General features: G+C 40.5%; 1 protein-coding gene across 3 annotated transcripts in view; it reads left to right on the forward strand.

Annotated features, from left to right (window-relative positions):
* Nucleotides 1–19,914, forward strand: part of LOC131760950 (cyclin-dependent kinase inhibitor 2A-like) — a 24,932-nt gene extending 5,018 nt beyond the window's left edge. For 2 of the 3 annotated variants that reach the window (XM_067041413.1, XM_059071102.2), the window contains exons 2-3: nt 17,140–17,446; nt 19,683–19,914. In XM_067041413.1, coding sequence (XP_066897514.1) covers nt 17,143–17,446; nt 19,683–19,708 — 330 coding nt within the window. In that variant the 5' untranslated portion in view covers nt 17,140–17,142 and the 3' untranslated portion in view covers nt 19,709–19,914. Of the gene's footprint in view, nt 1–13,764; nt 13,894–17,139; nt 17,447–19,682 lie in introns of those variants that run through there. The other variant, XM_059071103.2, reaches the window with a different exon arrangement.
* The last annotated feature ends 366 nt before the right edge of the window (nt 19,915–20,280 follow it).

A 20,280-nucleotide genomic window follows, 5' to 3' on the forward strand; every position in this document is an offset into this window, starting at 1 on the left:
AGGTGCACTTCCAAGACTAGGCGGCTATTCCATTACCTTCCAGGATAGGTGGTGACCAGAGTATTGAAAGGCCTCGTTTTCTTTGTTTCTCTGTCTGGGGTGCAAGGTGGTATAAATAATGGCCCGTCATATTTTTCTAGTGATGATGTCTCTCAATGGTTTTCTTCTTAGACCGAAGCTTTCCTCATGTTTGAAAACTTTCTCCTTTAGTCAAGACATTCAAATAAAATCATTTATTAGAATGAAAAAACATCACTCAGTATTAAAATAAGGTCAACTTCTATGTCAGTAAGCCAACCGATGGAGAAAACCTTAGGAATAAATAAAGGCTTTGTTCAGTAGGAGAAGGAAGGTCCTTTTAAAGACTGCTCCATCTTAGAAAATGCCCACCAATCTGGGGTCTCTGCAGAGTAACCATATCCTAATTCATGGTATTTCACTGTGTGTTCAGCAATCCCATGTGTATTGACAATTGTTGAATTTACTAAATGTCAATAACATTTGTTTTTTAAAGAAAGGAGGATTGAAGAAAATCTCTGCCTGTCAGTGTAGTTTTATATTTCATAAACCCTGGAATAATTGTTGCAGTTGGGTAGAAGTACATAATCAGAAATAAGTAATAAAGGAGAAAAAAATAAAATGTCAACTACAAGATTTAAAGTTACAGTGCCTCAGAGGTCATTTGAAAAAGCATAAGTTGATTTTTATTTTTTATCACAAATGACTTTTTAATTCTTCTTCAACTAGCTCTCAATTTTCCCCTTTACCTTCCAGAAGAAAATCTCAGAATTTATTTAAATGGTTGCAAAGCCAGTAGGAGTTTTTTCTCAGGTAAAAAAAGTTTTGTAGATTGTAGAGGTTCAGAACTATATGAACAAAGACATGTAGTCTCTTAAACAAATTGCAACTAATAAAATTGTGCAATCAGAGTGGTGTTAAATACATATGGCCTTACTTTCTTAATTTAAGCATGAGAATAATGTGACGCCAAAGAAATAAGGCAAACGTTATCAGCAGCATCCTAACCTGGGCTGCTGTTTAAAATACATATTTTTGGAGCTCATCCTCAGAATATCTGATTCAGCAGATTTGCTGTGGGTCCCAAGAATCTGCATTTTAAAGCACTTAAGGGGGATTCTGTTAGGAGGTGGCTCCATGGGACAAATATGGCCAACATTGCTTTTTTAAACCTTATTTTTGCTCATTTATTTTTGAATTGAGGTTCAGCCTTTTAGATAAGATTTAAAATTTTAGAATCACACTTTGGGTGCCAGGAAGGACACTGAGAATCTGAATAAATCATTGGAGGAGCTATTTTACCAAATGAAGGAGACCCTTTATTATTATTATGTGATCCTTCATCTGAATTGGAAAAGATTATCTCTTAGATGCCAGATCTCTACAATCAGAACACATTTTGGGGCCAAGAATGTAAGAGGATACACTTGTGCATTAAAGCTTGTAGCACCAGCCAGAAAATTTCCACAAAAGACATCACCTTTTTGAAACACTACATACACTTACTGTTGTTTACATAGGATGGATGGTCCTCGATAGATAGAGTAATAAGTAATAAGGGATTTCTTTTATTTTACTTTATCTTCCAAACCAGAAACCAGGCAGTAAACATAACAACGTAAAATTATGTAAGAGAAGAAAAAGAAAACATAAAAGTATTCCACAGATTTAAATTATATTTATTTATGATCAAGGCAAAATTGCAGTAGAACGTAGCCATAACAGAATAAAGCACTTATAGACAAAATGATGGGTCTTTGTGTCTATAAAAGCACATTGAGGAGGGGGAAATATATAGAATAATGTAAGCTAAAGAATAATTTGCTGTTATAAGTAAAACTAAAATATTATGCCTTCCAACTTATAATCATAATTTTTCTGCTTTTAAACTATATTTTTCTAATGTTACACCTATTACTTTGCTTATGTATTAGGGGGAAAAGCTTACGTTTTACTTTCTTTTTTTGAGTGCCACCATTTTCTTGCTCTGAATCTCTCAGGCTGCCAGACCATCTGACTCAGCAATTGTACAACTCTTTCAACCAATTTAAAGAAACAGCAACTATCCAAAAACAATGAATCCCCCCAGTTGCAAATCTTTCCCAACCTGTAGAACTAGCAGTATATTTTAGTTCTGAAATAATTGTTAAATGTACATACAACATGGGACACTTTGAATTTTACTCCATTCAGTTTACATGCTGAATAATTGAAACTGAATATATTTTATGTAACACAATTTTTAAAAGAAGCTTATTGAAACTTTCTTCTAAAAGCATTTGGTCAAGTTTGCTTTCTCTTTTCCCTCAAAATAATTATGAGGAGCTTAACAGTAATAGAGCACATCAACTTACATTATCTTATTTAATTGTCACATTATCCTTATGTTTTAGGGATTTTATTCTCTCATTTCATGGACTGGAGACTGAGGCTCTGATAGGTTGCATGGTCTGTCAAAAGTCATTGACTAGTAACTCATGCCAAATTGAACTAGGTGTGTTTCTCTTGCTCCAAATGCCCTAACTTAGCCCTTTATAACTGCCTCTTGAGTGAATACATGTTTTATATATATATATATATATATATATATATATATATATATATACACGCACATATATATACCTATATGTGTGTGTATATATATGGTTTCAGTTCCATCTCTTATAGTTAGTTGTTGTTTTGTAAATTGCTTAACTCCCTTGGATCTCTGTTTTACTCAGCATCAGCCACATATGTTCTAGCAAATATATATTTGATTAGGTGAATGAAAAGTTCTGAAAAATAAGGCAGTTTAATAACTGAAGTCCTAAAAGCCATTGAATCTCATAATAAAACAAGAAAATTAATTTCTTTCAGAAATTCATTTCTTTCCCAGAATAAAACTAATTCAAAACTCCCTTATAAATTAAGTATAAAATATTCACTTACACTTCAATTTAAGAGCAGTAAATAGGAAACCTATGCACCAGCATAGGAATCACTTGAAGCACGAAGTAGAAATGTCACTTTCTTGGAATATATGATCTGTGATTAGATTCCATTTCCTTTACTTACTAGCTGTGTGGTATTAGGACTAAGTGCTTAAAGCTCTCAATGCTTCCACTTTCTTATCTGTAAACCTAAGGTGGTACCCTATAGTACTCATCCATTAAGAACTAGATAAAATAGTATATGCAAAGATATATTGTAAACTTTCAGTTCATCACATACATTTGTCAATTATTGTTAAAGTGCCTAATTAAACTAATCCTTAAAAGCACATTAGTTTACTTTTATAGTAAATGCCTTCTTAACTATAATTTAATTATTTAGAGTAGCTAGAAATTCCTCAACTCCATTTTAAAGAATATGCATATCATAATAAAAATATATTTATTCAAATCCTTGGCATATTCCAAGGTGTCAGGTAAATCTGTACAAAAAAATCAGTGTAAAAAAATCAGTGTAAACTTGTACAGAAGCCCTATATGATGGCCTTTACAGTGTGATTCTAAATTTTTCTAGTATTCGTAATTACTAAATAGCTATTAAACGATAGTCATGAACTTGTTTTCTAAGAAAAGAAATTAAATTAGTTTTAGAAAACTGAAAAATGTTATTAACTAGCCTTCAATTTATCAAAAAATTCAATAACTCCAAATAATAATTTCTGGAGGGAGCACTGAGATAATGGGCTCTCGATTCCTTCAGAACAGTTGCTGCAGTCTGAATATCTGAATCAATAGTTTCGGCACAGAATTTTCCAAAAATTCCTTAGTGTGAAGAGTGTGCATGCGTTCGTGTGTGTGTGTGTGTGTGTGTGTGTGTGTGTATGGTGGAAGTAAAGAGGGGAAGAAGCATTAAAGTCATCCTCAAAACCTCCAAAATGTCTGCTTTGGAAGGTGGCCTGCAGCTATTCTTATTCACATTTAGTAGGATATTAAAGAGACAAAATATGTTAAATATACTTCCTTAGGCAAAATTGACTTAGGTATATAAAATTAGTGCAGAGAAACATAAAGTATGCTCTGTTATCATTGCCTTTAAAAAATGAAGTCTGGGAGTTATCATCTTAACCATAAGAAAGAGAAATATAAAACTATACCTTCAACCCAGAGACTCAAAGGAAAACATGAGTGGGAATGTTAAATCTGTAAGTGAAAGGGGCTAAAACATGAATAGGAAGCATTTTCTGATTTATTCAGGATTGATGTATATCATCATGAACTTGATTCCTTCCAGAGGAGTTTAATCCCATATTGGGTGAAGAGTGTGCCTCCAGGAAGAGTGATCGAACACAGAAAATTTTCTTATGATCTTTTACAATATCAGAGGATAGTTTGGCTTCAGAATTTTCAGAAGTCCAGGAAAGGTAAAAGAAAAAAAAAATGAAGATAACAGACTCTAGAGCTCCAAGAAGGTAGGCTACTCTTAAGGGATAGTTGTGGGGAGGGTGGTAACTAGGTCTCCCTTTGAAGAGGAAAACTTCAATATAGATGTTTCCCCCAAATTAGAGCATCCTAAATCATCGTTAAACCCAATCAATCAACCATGAACACTCAACTTCCACCAAGAGTGAAAACTGAACACAATATTACTGTTCTGTGAGTTTCACTTTCTCAAGGCAATAATAGCACATACAAGCATCAGCAGGATAGGCAGAAATGGAACACTGTATGTGTTCAAGGTTAGCAATTAAGAGAGCAACACGTGTTTGAAAGGAGAAAATCTGTGCAATCAAGGAGGTAAACGAGGGAGGTTGGAAATAGAGGTTTAGAGAAGGTAAACTTTATAATTTCTCAATTTTGCCTATAGTTTCCCCATTTACTTTCTACTTGAACTGCACTCCAAGGAATGGTTGTGGGTCGCAATGAATGCAGAGGAAACATTGAACACAGTGACACACTCCATTGTCACTTCCCATGATTTCATGAAAGTTTTTGTGGAAGTACTTTTATTATAACACAGCCAACTTTATTACAAAGAAGCTCTGTTTTCATGGGGTTAGAAGTCAAAGAAGACAGAGTTAATCACACCTTTTGGAAGGGAGTTTGCTAGTTCAAACCACAGATACCTGCCAGAATGTATAGTAATGAGAAAAAAATACCCAAGAGGAAATTGACTTTGATGGCCTAAATGAATAAGAAGATAGTAAATGTCATATCCTTTAAAAAAAAAGTAAGTTCCATTTATTGAGAGCCCACTGTGTGCCTAGATTTTTCTATATCTGACGTTCTTTATTCCTTATAATAACCCTATGAACTATGTTTTATTCCCCACTTTGAGAGGTGAGGAAATGGAGGCCCAGAAAGTTTATGTAATTTATTCAAGTCCGCAGAACTGGTAAATGAGGGATGAGGGCTACCTGAGTATGAAGACTGAGATTGTCCCATTACCTATGCTGCATTTGTGTCTTCTCCAAGATTATTATTTAAGGCTGTGGTTGACATCCTCACCAGCCACATTTGTCTCAGCCAGTGTAAGTAGCTGTGGCCACAGAAAGAACATGAAGAGAGGACTGGGTTTAAGACCTGCAGGAAACACTTATTTGCTGGGTAACCATGGCAATGCACTACCCCTCCATTTCCTTATCTATAAATCATAGGTGTAGCTTTTTGAAAAGCAATTTTTCAATATGTGTCACAAGACTTAGACTCTGAAAACCTGCAGTACTATTTGTTGTAGCAATTAGAAATACCTTAAATATATGACAACAGGAGCATCAGTAGGTAAAGCTGGAGCTTTTTTCCCCCATTGGAGTATGTTGTAGCTATTAAAAGTAGTGTTTATAAAGCAATTTTGGAGAATTTGGGAAAATGCTCTAATGATGAGTGAAAGGAGAAACTCATTTCAAAATTGTATTATATCCACAAGAACTGAGCAAGGATAAAAGACAGGAAGGAAATATTTCAAAATGTTGTTATTGTTTCCGTGTAGTATAATTTTTCATTTTCTTTATGAAGCTCATTTCTTACATTTTTTTACATATGTGAACTATAATCAGGAAAAAATCATTCAAAATGAGGGGACTGGATTAAGTCACTCTGAGGGACTTCAAGATCCAAGTTTCTATCACTATGTGTATTTATTATCCAAGAATAATCACACAGAAGCACAGTAATTCCCAAAGGTGGAAATCCTGTCACCTTGGTCCAGAATTTACAACCTGCCTGATGGCACAGTTCTCAAAGAAAAGGAAGCATTGCTGAGTTGTCCACCATGTCCTGTTCAAATCAATCAGCAGGGAAACATAGTGGGGAAAGTGTGCACCTCTCAGACAGAACTGGGAACCTTGAGCTTGAACTCCATCTCCTTGTACCTTATAACTTAAGCACTCTGGGTTTCTTTTTTTCTAATTAATGAAGAAAGGATACTACTCTCTATTCCACACGACAGTCGTGGGATTACAAATGACATATGTAAAGCTGCTTAATGCTTATCACATAGTTGGGGTTCAATAAACGGTAGCCATTATGATTTTGCTGGCAACTCTGAATGAATTTTCTATTGTTTCTGTTTCTGTCTGTCTCTCTCTCCTCTAATTATATGATTTACTTATTTTTTCCCTCAGGATGAGGCTAATTCTAATTCTCCATATCTGTGCATGTAAACAAATTATGCACATATGCACACAAATACATACTGTATCTATTGATATATATATATACATACCATATATATATATAAAGACACACACACACACACACACACACACACACACACACACACACACACACACACATAGTGCTAGTCTTTTAGTTTTTTTCAACTGGCCAAGTAGCCACAAATAGGCATAAGTAATTCAACAAAAGAAACTTCTCAACAAACAAAAACAGACATTTACAAAACAATTGAGTTAGGGAGTGATTGTTTTCATGAGCTTCAAAGATTCCTCATTTCACAAGATTCCACTCTAGAGATATTTTTAAGAGTAAACTCCTTACATAGATTTAAAATTACATTTGTTTTGCACACAATTTAGAAAAGATATCTGCTATATATCAAGTTATCCTCAAAATTATCTTGGGAAGATGATGATAGATACTACAGATTCTATACCCAGTTAATACTTTGGAAAATAAGACTGAAAAATTAAGACTTACCTATAATTATGTATCAGGTTTATAATAAGTTAAAGGGATTTTGAGTTTTGTGCTCTTTGCCCAAGTGCTGTTTGAGCAGGAAGATAAATTTTACAATAACTCTGAGTGAAAGTGAAAAGAGCTATCATAGAGTTCCTAAAAGAGTGCCTTATTCATAGCAGATACTCAATAATTGTACTGTATTGAATTTAGTTAGAGAATAGTAAAAAGGAAAAGAAAATATCCTCCATCTTGAATTTTCCAAAGATCTAATCCCTGTGGGCACATTCCTGTGTCTTAACTAACCTATGACAGAGGTCTGCTCTTTTTCTCAGAGGTATCCCTTTTTTGTTAAAGTTACCTTTTATCCTTGAGGAAAAATAAATAATTTAAGGAAAACCTTGCATTCGTTGCCATTTTTCACCCAAGAAAGTCCTTTTTTCCCATTTAAAATACCCAGATCGGACACTGAGCCCTCAGAATTCTTACCCAGGGGCACTTTGAGGAGCACTTTTCTTAGCTGAACAACAATCTCTTGAGGCACAGTTGTTATTATGCCCACTTTGTAGATGCAGATATCAAAGCTAGAATAAAGTATTACTTTCTCAAGGTAATAAAGTTGGTGGCAGAGCTAGGCCTGTGGTCTTTACTTTGGTAACTCTGTATTAAAAGGGGTACATGAAATTATTCTTCCGTTGCTTTAGTCTTCAAATAATCCTCTACCGCACCCAGCATTCCACCCTAGAGCCCATCTATTCAGGCTTAACCCAGCTATGTCCAGAAGCTCCATTAACAGAGCATACCTGCTCTGATAAGCTATTTCCTAAGGGGGTCTTGTTAATTATTGGATCCTCTCCAGACCCTGAAATACAACATCTTTTTCCTGGTAACACAGGTCAGAAGTGTCAGTTGTCAGAGTGCATCCTCCTTCTCCTATACTGTTAATGTAGGCTTCCCTAAAGTGTGCATTCCAATTCCAGACCAACTTCCTCCTCCAGAGAATCAAACATGTTGATGGTTGTTACCAATTTACCCTCTTGACTAAGGACCATTCTTTTTTTGTATACACAACTTAAAGCCAAGTGCCTGACATATAGTATGAACTCAGTTACTCTTTGTCAAATAAAGTTATGAATGATGGTTTTCAGAAAAGCAATGCTCAATGCTTATTTGTCTAATAAAATGTATTATGTTTACTTAATTAATTATATGGCTAATACATGCATATAGTACAAAATCCAAACAATACAAGTTGTAGAGTGTGACAAGAAAATCACATGCCCATCCCAGTTTCCCATTTCTTTTCCCCACAGTTAACAGACTTTTCTATATCTGTCCAGAGGTATTCTATATATTTTTTATTTTTAACCTCAAATTATATTTTGAACAATTATTTTATAACAATACTAATATTAAATATGGTAAACAGATGTATGCTTTTGTGTGTATTGCCTCACTTGATATAATAACCTCATGAGATATAAAGGTAGAGTAAGATAGAGTCAATTTTAAGGATATGGACATTGAAGCTAAGAATAGCCTCAAAGGATTTCACAATCAAAAAGCATGTTGATAGACAGTCAAATCAGGACTGTCACTTGGTCCCAGTTCAGAGCTGTTTATCCAATACCCTTTATTTTCCTGCTAAAATGATGTTAGTTGACATATGATGTATTTGCATATCATGCATATCATACCTTGCCAATCCTGCAGTGCCTTGTAAGAACCAGAACCTAATTTCAGAATACTACCTTCTCAAATATCTTTCTTTCTCTTTCTGGTGATGTGTTAAATTAATGTTCACATCTAGAATTACTATTCTTGGATTTGTAGGGTCACAGGAGCACCATCATTGTAAGGCTTCCTTTAATTTAAAGAGTCAGGTGCACCTGTAGTGTCACCTACCCTCAGCTGGGTTCTCCAGGCTGATGAAAAGCCTTCTAAGTCCGACTTAGCCCATCCCTCTTTCCTCATAACAGATATCCTAAACCTTCACCACTCTCACTTCCTAACCCACCATCTTATCATCACTGAAAACAAGCCAGCCTCTTTGTTCATGGAAGGAAGTGTTTCAACTTCCTCCCTGCCCTGACCTTTTCTCCCTTCTCAAATCTAGCTGAATCTCCCGCATCCAAATTTGTGATGACTCCCTGTGCCTTATATTCCTTTGCTTCTTTACTTTTTAGGTGGCTCAGGTCCTCAGAAATACCCTATTTTGCCTATGTCCTCAGTTTCTCTTTTTTTTTCTCTCCTAACTGTTCTTCCTGTCACCTGGCACTCTTCCTTTAGGGTACATGTGTGCTCAGGCCTCTTGCACCTCCCCTCTGCCTCCCCTCACCACTCACTGCCTTGAGCTGTCACAGCTAACCTGTGAAAGAGTAGCCTGCACAGAGTGTCCCCACTTCCTCAGCATCCCACTCACTCCTGGTTTTCCTCCTGACAATCTGAGCAGCACTTAGCAGACGCCTTTGCAGGCTTTTCTTCCAAAAGTTTATTTTTCCAGTTTCTCACCATGCATCCCAGTAAATTACTTTCAGTTTTCCCAAACTTCTTTGCTCTCACTTCTGCCTGGAACATCTTTCTTCTTCTTTTCCATCTTTATACTCCTACACTTTTCAAGACTAAGGTGAGCTTTCAGCATTCGTGAAGACTTTGCCTAAGCCACCAGAATGAGTTTGGTTCCATTTGCATTTTCTTGTGTCATCCTCTGCTTCCCTTTGCTCTTCTACACACATTACATATAATGCATCATTTAATCCCTACAACAGCTGTTTGCGGCGAGTACTATTATCCCAGTTATACAAATGAAAAACCTGAGGTCCAGGTACATTAAGTTACTTTGTTATAGAGCAATTAAGTGAAAAGTCTAGATCTGAACCCAGGCATTCCAACTCAAGCCCATATGTTTAACATCTTCTACCCACCCCTTGCACTTAATACTCTACCCTTAACCTGTGAGTTTGTTGAATGAACATTCATTTTTTAAATGAATAATCTTAAAAAACTGATCAGAATTGAGACAGATTTTTATTTCATAGTATAGATTTTCAAAACTGCCAAAACAGCACAAACCTAAATAAGGCCATGACATCCTCAGGGAAGAAAAGAAGAAAGAAAGTTTGAGGAGGGTAATGGAAATAACCAAAAATCTTTAGAATTTTTGAAGCTTTTTGACATACATCATCTTATTTTATCAATCCATGAAATATATGATGACTCCCTTTTACACATGGGGAATCTCAGACTGGCATAACCAGCACCAGGATCCTGGGCTTTATATTTTATTTCTTCTGAGGGTTTTCCCCTCAGGTCTGAGCTGATATACATGAGTAAATTGGGAGTTTGTTAGTTCTTTAAAAGAAAAACTAGGAAAGCTTTCATACTATTATTAACTACTTATTTACACAAGATTTCCAGTGGAGTATGGGATCAACTTCCAGAACAAAGGGGCCATACTCAAGGATAACATAATCTTTGGGGAACTCAACTGTAAGGGCTGGAGCTAATGCATACATGTCTAAAACCTGCTCTTGATGAAAGTCAATCTCCATGTCTGTATATAACGCATCCAAGGGATGTTTTTATATGGTTCTATCACCCATTTCCTCCAGTAACCGTCCAATAGAGAGGTTAAAGAGTTGCATGAGAGTTTAAAGAGTTCCTGATGTAGGAATCTATAGTTGAATTTTAGAGGAATTTCTGAATTCCCTAAAAGTTATATATGCCAGTGAACACACTTTTTAAATAAAATTGCATACTTTATTTTTTGAGGAGAGGATATATAGCTTTCAACAGGTTCTCCAAAGGGCCTACTCTCCCTGCCTGAAGATTAGGAACCATCTTTTTAGTGATGAGAACTAATTTTGATATTAGTCCAAAAAGCCAGACATATTACAAGGGAAATCTGTTCCCTCCATCCCATCACCACAACGGCTATTTTCCCCTCCCCCATGATACAATACCTTAAGCTACATTAAAAGAATTTTATGTTCTCTACCACAGTTTGAATTTTCCACACCATTGTTGCCCTAATGATTGAGAGGTGCCTGGAGGAAAATATAAATGGCACAGTGATGGAATTTTATAATGGATTTGATACCCCATAAGTGTTTTAATTGGCATCACTTAAAACTTCATGTGAGGGGTAAGATGGGAATGGAGACGCAGACCTACTAGAGAATGGACTTGAGGATGTGGGGAGGGGGAAGGGTAGGCTGTGACAAAGTGAGAGAGTGGCGTGGATATATATACACTACCAAACATAGCATAGATAGCTGGTGAGAAGCAGCCGCATAGCACAGGGAGATCAGCTGGGTGCTTTGTGACCACCTAGAGTGGTGGGATAGGGAGGCAGGGAGGGAGGGAGACGCAAGAGGGAAGAGATATGGGGATATATGTATATGTATAGCTGATTCACTTTGTTATAAAGCAGAAACTAACACACCATTGTAAAGCAATTATACTCCAATAAAGATGTTTAAAAAAAAAACTTCATGTGTTGCCTAATCTAACAGCAACTGAAAGTACAGTCAGGTATTCTGGGCCTTCAGGAGGAGTCAATTCTGTGATACGGAGTGAAGTAAGTCAGAAAGAGAAAAACAAACACCGTATGCCAACGCATATATATGGAATCTAAAAAAAAGAAAAAGGTTCTGAAGAACCTAGGGGCAGGAAAGGAATAAAGACACAGATGTAGAGAATGGACTTGAGGACACGGGAGGAGGAAGGGTAAGCTGGGACGAAGTGAGAGAGTGGCATGGACGTATACACACTACCAAATGTAAAATAGCTAGCTAGTGGGAAGCAGCCGCATAGCACAGGGAGATCAGCTCAGTGCTTTGTGACCACCTAGAGGGGTGGGATAGGGAGGCTGGGAGGGAGAAGCAAGAGGGAGGAGATATGGGGATATATGTATATGTATAGCTGATTCACTTTGTTATAAAGCAGAAACTAACACCATTGTAAAGCAATTATATTCCAATAAAGATGTTAAAAAAAAAAGAGGAGTCAAGCAGGTACTGAAACATAACTTTCAAAATAGAGCTGGGTTATGTAGTAGACAGATGAAGCATGTGATTAAGCCATCTGCAAAGCCTGAGCAACCCAGTCTTTTAAAAAAGTATATGTGTGTGGTGTGTGTGTGTGTGTGTGTGTGTGTATACATATATATATATGTAATAACCACAGGATAAATTAGAACCTTGTTGGATTTTCTTTTGCTTATTATCCTCTTCATTCTGTTAAACTTTTCATTAAATATGTCGGTTTTTGGAGGATATCTATCATTGTTTCGGTGATTAAGGTCTTCTTGCCTTCCTTTTTATGTAATATTGATAATTCTACCCAAAGCATTTTCGTCTTTGTGTCTCATAACAGGATTGCAAAAGAATCCTCAAAATGGATAATTTAAAAGCTAACAGGCATTAGCTTAGGATGTGTGACACTGTTCTAAATACTTACGTGTATATCAATTCATTTAAAACTCTGAACAGCCCTATGAAGTATGGACGACTCTTATCCCCCCATTTTATAACTAAGAAACTTTTAAGGTTTTTCCAGTAGGAAGGAGAGGTGTAGGGGGCGGGACAGAAGCGGCGCCAGGACAGTGTGTGAGCCTGGTCTCTGAATCAACTGTGAATGCAACTCTGCCCCTAGAGCGCTGAACACTTTTTCTGGTCTAGGAGGAATTATTTATTAAGAACGGAGCCTATAGCCCAGTGACTCCCTTGCCACTTTCCGATCTGCTTATAGGCAGAAATCTCCACCATCCCTGTTAAATAGACCTCATCTTCTCGGAGCCATCACGTATACTAGGCACTAGTACCAGGCATTGTGTAAGCCTCGGAAACGCTCTCTCCCGACATCCGTTTTCATGTGTGTGGAGGGAGGGAGGCACAGGCTGGCGGGTGAGCCGAGTCTCCAAAATGAACGTTTGAGCTAGGATTTCTGGCATAGCAGAGCCAGCGCGCGATATCCAAGTGCTCAGTGTTGGAGGGGGAGTGTGTCGTCTGAAAGAAGGGAAGTCTCGTGGTGGGATGGGTGATACCGATCCTCGGCTCTTACCGCGAGGACAGGCTGGCCGTTTCTTCTGATTAAAAGAGGAAGCAATACTTTGCCTAGGACACTAAACACACTGGTTCGAACTTGGCAGTTAGGAATCCCGTGCAGCTCTCTAATGCCAGGCAGGGTGTACACGCGAGGAATTTCGCTTTGGTGGAACGAACTCGCTCAGAGCTGCGCGTGCGCCTCTGCTGGGGGTGGGGGCGCAGCGCGGGGAGGAGGGCGCGGGGGACGCGGGGAGGGGGGCAGGTGGGAGGGCCCTGGGCGCCCTCCAGCCGGGGCTCCGCCGCGCTCCAGGGGCGGACCGCTTCCGGCCGGTGCCCGCGGGCAGGCGGGCGGAGGACTCGTGACTGCGGAGGCATGAAGTGGGGCCCCTTCAGAGGTGTCTCATTTGCAGCGCATTGGGAGCAAAAGGCGCCTCCTGGAAGAACACGTGGAGGGCGCTCTCCGGGGTGGAAAGAGTCCGCGGGAGGAGTCGAGGAGCCGAGTCTGGGGGCCGCTTCCGCGGGCCCCGGAGGAGGGAAAAGGAGGGGCGGGCTGCTCCCGGGCGGCCGGGGCGGGCCGCCTGCACTCCAAGGAGGCGGGAGGGGGAGAGCGAGGGAGCGAGGGGCGAACGTTGGGGAGCAGCATGGAGACCTCGGCTGACTGGCTGGCCACCGCCGCCGCCCGGGGCCGGGCTGACGAGGTGCGGGCGCTGCTCGAGGCGGGGGTGCCGGCCCACGCGCCGAACCGTTACGGTCGGAGCCCGATTCAGGTAGGTAGGCAGGCCTGCCGCGGGAAGGTGGCGGGGGAGCGGGGTGCGGGGGATGGCGGGCGACTTAGAAGGACGAGGTTGGCCAGTGGATCGGAACCAGGTAAGCGTTTCTTGGTAAAGGGGAGACTTCCTGGGGAGTTTTCAGACCGAGGTCGGAGTCGGAGACCTCCTCTGGGCGACGCCCAGGGGGCTCAGGAAGCCACCGGAGGACTGAAAGGCACGTGGAGTTCAGATCTCTAGACTGGTATGAAGATCTAGAGGGGAGAGCCTATTTGTGTTCATATAAACCGAGGTATGTTCTTCATCAGATGCGAAATTGACGAACGTTTGGTGTAAGAGTTTAAAGAAATGGAAGATTTGCTGGACCACTTAACCCCGAACTCACTGAATGGGGAATGGAGCTGATCATCTTCTTTGTTGGGAGTGGGGGGAGGGATTTCAGTGGAAATCTCCTGCTGTGTATGTTGGAATAAAGGTCGATTGAAATTTTTCAGAAGTAACTACACATCGTGTTTATTTTTTTAACCGAGTAAGGAAAATATATGCTTGTTAGGAAATAGACATATCTGAAGAAAAACGTTAATGTAACCTTGCCTGAAATAATGCTGTCAATTTAGTTAACCACTTGGGGAGGATCTCCTATCATTTTGGGTATTTTAAACTTACTTGATATAGGTTAATTTATTTGAGAGTTTTCAATTCCTCAGAGTTTAAAAATGTCATTTCTCCCCTCCGCAATCCAGTTTTGTGTGTGTGAGGGTGTGTTGAGTTCGTTTTTCTGTTGTTTTTCGCCTTCACTAACTTCCTAAATCTGAGGCTAAAGACACATTCTGCCTGGAAGTCACTACCCTTGTTTTACGCCCAGTTTTGACAATGATTTCTGATTCTGAAAAACAAAATTTATATGAAGCAAATGCACATTGCAAAAACTCCATCCTAACAAGACAAAGGAAAAGTAACTCCACTTGGAACTTAACAGGTTTCACAAGTGAATCTTCCTTTCCTGAAACTATGCTACATAGGATAAATTTTACACACTTTTAGGTACAGATATGAAAATAAAACTAAAATGCCTTCAAGTTTGAGATTATTTGGGATTTGAAATGTGGAGAGATTTGGGGAGAGAAAGGTTGAATGATTGTAGAAAAGGAGTATTGAGTCCTTTTTAAAAAATGCATGCCTGAGTCATAATTAGATATTTCTAAAATTTTGCCAGCACCTTGCAGACTGGGCGTTCAGCCTTCAAGTTCTAGAAGGTGTTAGATAAGACCTTATTGTTTAAATACAAAAAGAAAGTTGGATAATTAATTTTAAATCATTTTTAAATAGGATAAAAGCATAGACAGAAGGGGGTATGATTTTATTTTGAACCCTAACCAAATTTGTGTTTAATAGAAAAATACTTAGTTTATAGAAAAATTTTAATTACTAAATTAAATTTAGGTCATCAAGTTGACTTAGGCACCCTATAAATATTAGTTTGTTTAAGTTTCTTTTTGCTTTGGATTGCTATTATTTAAATATTTAAATGTTATGTTACTTTTCAACCTTTAATACTATGGCATATAATAAAAACAATTTTATGACTAAGGTGAAGGACTTTATTTATCCAACCCAACTAATATATTTTCACCTGCATTATATACAGGCATGGAAGTGTACAGACATGTACTAACTCTGGCACTTGCAGTAGAGCTTCCAAAACATTATGACATCATCCTTAGGTGTGGTCCCTTTGTTTTGGAAATTAACCCATAATCTATTAGAAATCTAATAGTGTAAATAAATAGTTAATAATATTGTGACAGTTTCACCAGTTTTTCTTTTAAAACAATTCTTTCTTCTAATGCACTGCATTAGTTTTCCTTTCTTTTTGTAGCTGTAAGTTGGTTCACTTATATTTTCTCTCTGTCTTTTTGAAAATTAAATCAGTTTCACTTTCTCCAGGACAGGAATCAACAAACGTACTGTAACTTGTTATGATTCTGTTATGATTGGTTTGGACAGATTAACTTGTATTTAATACAGAATGTAACTAAAAATAAGTAATTCCTCTTTATACAGTCACTATGGTCTAACTAATATAACCAAATAGTGGTTACCCTAAAAAAAGAATAGTCTACCACCACCGCCCACCATGTAACACTCAAATTGTAAGGTTGCTGTGATTGTGAACACCATTTCAAAATTCCTCTTTGGTAATGGCTTTGTATCAAAGATTATTTAGGAGCCAAATGAGGTGAGCTCCCCCTACTTAGTGAACTCCCAGAGTGTAATCTTGGAAGGTGTCTGAGTTTCCTATTTCTGCTATAACAAATTACCACAAATTTAGTATCAACATAAATTTATTATTTTATGTTTCTGGAAGTCAGAAGTCTAAAATGGATCCACAGGGTTGCACTCCTGTTGGGAGTTCTAAGGAAGAATCCATTTCCTTGTCTTTTCCAACATCTAGGGCTCTTGGCCCCTGCATCTTCTCTCTGACCTCTGCTTCCATTCTTATATCTTCTCTCTGACTGTGTCCTTTTTATAAGGAAACTTGTAATTAAGTTGAGCCCACCCTGACAATACAAGTTAATCTCCCTCAAAATCCTTAATTTAACCACATCTGCAAAGTTCCCTTTGCCATATGAGGTAATATATTCACAGCTTTTGAGTGTTAGGAAGTGGACATCTTTGGGGGGCATTATTTAGTTTACCAGAAGAAGGAATTTTAGGGTTGGTTAGACAAACTTTCTCATTTTATTCTTAAAGAAATTGAAGTTTAACGTTCAGGGAAACCAAAGGTACCTTAAAGTTTTGCAAGAATTAAGTTTTTGTCGGTTTTTTTCTTTTTCTTTTTTGCTTTTAAACAATTACCACTTTCTGGGCTTGGATATACAGCAGTGAACCATACAAAATCTCCGAGCCTTACATAATTTCTTATCAAAATGAGGAAGAAAATACAGGAGGTTAGGCTGTAGTGAAAGCCAGTTTGTTCCTCACCCTTTTGCTGTTGTCTGTGAGTCTGGCAGTTTTCTGTGCGTGGCTGGAACCCTGCAGAACGTTGGAGAATACAACAGAATGTGTACAGAAAAATGGAATAGGTAGGTGAACTGGCTAAGCGAGTTGGTAACTGAAAGAAAGTAGTAACTAGACACCTGTGGCTTGTAAGGGCGTCCGCAAGGTCTAGGGGCTCCGCAAATAGTTTCTTTAATCCTGCCCTTGCCCCCACCCCGGTCCTGACCGCTCTGCTCTCTCCGGCAGGTCATGATGATGGGCAGCGCACGCGTGGCCGAGCTGCTGCTGCTCCACGGTGCGGACCCCAACTGCGCGGACCCCGCCACCCTCACCCGACCCGTGCACGACGCCGCCCGGGAGGGCTTCCTGGACACGTTGGTGGCGCTGCACCGAGCCGGGGCGCGGCTGGACGTGCGCGACGCCTGGGGCCGCCTGCCCGTGGACCTGGCTGAGGAGCGGGGCCACCGCGACGTCGTCCGCTACCTGCGCGCCGCTGCAGGGGGCACCGAAGGCGGGAGCCACGCCCGCGCAGACTCCGCGGAAGGTCCCGCAGGTGAGGTGGCTGATCCACGAGTTTGAACTCAGCTTCCGCAGTCCAGCGCACTCACTTTTCGGAAGAGAAAGTTGGGCCCAGGAGACTAGGGTATTTGGTCCTACCTCAGCTCACCCTGCTAACCCGTGGGACAACTCCAGTCTCCCGATCGCGCTGCCTCGTTAGGGCTACAAACGGGAAATAGCCCAAGATGGACTGTCGCACGTTAAAGCCCATCCCATAAACCGTGCCTCCCATCCCCTAAACACTTGAGAACCAGACGGTGGAAAATTGAGCTCTCCGGAGGCTAGAGGCCTAGTGGCCCCTCTTTCTGCAAATTAGCTGGCTAGCTGCATCCTTTCAACGACCCCCAGTTTCCCCATTAGTTTAACAAGGTCGCTGAACCAACCCTGGATTTCCAAAGCCAACTGCGCGTGGCATCATCTGGCAGAGATCTATCATTCCCAGCTCTATTGCAAAACTCTACTAAATCCGACCTTCCGCTCTATGCGGTGGAGTTTTTCAGAGCTCCCCCAGAGGGTTCTGAGGGTGACTGGGATGGAGACCTCGCCAACTCTCGCAGTCTGCACACTGGGATTTGCTGCACTCTCTGAGAAACAGAGACACTCTCTTAAGCTTTTCCCTCTCTTAAGCATTCTGTTATGATGGATGTGTGGACCTCCTTGCCTTTTCCTACTACCACAAGGACTTCTTTTTCCTTGGCCCATTTCCCCCACCTCACTCCTACCTGCTTAAAGTACCAACTTTACTCTGACTTTTTTTCTGAAGGGGGAATCATTTTATCTACCTATCTATCTACCTACCTACCTATCTATAGCAATATAAGAAATTATGCAAAAATTTAAGGTAAACCATGTCTTCGAAGAGACTGAAATCTATAGTATTTTGGCTCAGAACTGGGGCACTAGGCTCCCTGTGCCTTAGGGCAGCCTAGGAGAACGGAGTGGAAAGGAGATGTCTTGAGTGCTAGGCCTTGGGCATGAGAGGCACCCATATCTCCTTTAGCCTTCCACCCTCTCCTCCAACTGAAGCTTCCGTATGGAATGCGGCATAGGACTAGGGGCCAATCACAGGGCTGTTGGGCGCAGCAAGAACTGGGAGGAGCTGAAGAGGAGAAGGATTTAGATGATCGAGTTGGGCCACAGACAAATGAATAATCAAACCTAAGATATTTAACCCAGGTACACACGATCCCTCCCTCCTTAACTTCCTCCCTCCCTCCCTCCCTTCCTTCCTATTTTTTTTTAAGTTCCTACTTGCGTGATCAGCCCCGTTCTAGATCAGACACAAAAAGTGAATAGGACAAAACGGGAATCCTGCCCTCATAGAGCTTACATTCTGGGAAGTAGATTTTTAAGCAATATAAATATTTCGAAGAGTTGAGTTTGTAAAACCGATGTGGTGGATAAGAGTGAAGTGTGAATAGGCGGGGAGACTATCTTAAGATTGGTCAGAGAACCTGAGGCATGAGAAGAGATTAGCCACGGGAGGCAGAGAAACTCGAGTGCAAAAACTTACGTGAAAAAGAACGTGGCAGTTTAAGAGGACCCAAAGGCCAGCTGGAGCGAGTACACAACGAGATCAAAGAGGAGGGCAGAGGCCAGATAACGACGTAGTGGCCCTGTAAGTCAAAAAAAAACCCGGATGTTAGATCAAAACCTGGATTTTGTTCTAGAAACGTTAGGAAGCCATTAGCAGGTTTGGGAGATAGGGTCTGGGAAAGAAGATACAACTGGAACGGAAGGTTCTCACACTGCGGAGCGCCCCTGAGCCTGAGGTGCTCTCTGGTTATGCGAGTTCGCAGAATCGCTGTGCGACAGGCGCAAGAGATACCTGGGGACGTTCGAAGGGCAAGGCGACCCCTTCACCTCCAGTCGCCTGGCATTATGTGTGGCAAACAACTTGGTACTCGTTATAGACCTGCTTGGTTCTCACAACCCCGCAGGTTGCGCGACTGCTCTCTCCCTGCCCTCGTCGGGCGGGTCCCGAGCGCGGGAGCGGCCTGGCGAGCCCGGAGCAGCCTAGCGGGTCAAGCGGACGCGCTGCGAGATCGGGAAGGCTCGAGAGTGCGGCGGCGGCTGGGAGGGTCCAGACTCCCTAGACAGACCCTGTGCTGAGAGTTGGTGGAAGTTAAGATGTGTCTGCATAGCCAGTGGGGGGCTGCGAGAGAGGAGGGAGGGGTCGCACGTCTTTGACTTCTGGTTTCTAATGTCTTTTTTCTTTCTGCCGTCTACAGACAGTCCCGCCCTAAAGAATCCTTGAAATCTAGAGACACTTCGACTACGTATTTTGATCTTCAGTCGTCGAAGTTTGAATTCAAGAACTACCCCACCATATCTAAGTCTTCCCTGCTTAGTTCCAATTCATCAAATAACGCTTTTTAATAATTGGAACTGCCTCCCCCTTCCTTCCCTTAAATTTTGCTATAAAATTTAAAAAATAAAAAGCGACACTGTTCTTGTCTTTTCATCGGGTTGGAGTTTTATGGATCCAGTACTCGGGCTCTGGGAACACATCTAAGCGGGCACTTCCCTCTTTCGAGCCTCCCACCCGCCAGGCGCTGAGGTTATTACAGCCATTTTGTGAACTAGGAAAACGAAGCTTAAATGGATTACGTGACACTTCTTGTGTCAAACTGCCCACAAGGGGCGGAGCCAAGGCGCAAAAAAAATTTAAAACAAATAGGGTTCTTGCCGTTCATTCAGTCAACATTTATTGAGCACCTATTACGGCACCTTACCAGGGTTATAGTTGTGTGGGGTGGGGAGCGGGAGGAACAGATGTCCCTGGACAGGGCCAGGGACATCAACTAATAAGCACACAACACAAAACTA

Source organism: Kogia breviceps, chromosome 8 (genome assembly GCF_026419965.1).
Source record: "Kogia breviceps isolate mKogBre1 chromosome 8, mKogBre1 haplotype 1, whole genome shotgun sequence".
Taxonomy (NCBI): domain Eukaryota; kingdom Metazoa; phylum Chordata; class Mammalia; order Artiodactyla; family Physeteridae; genus Kogia; species Kogia breviceps.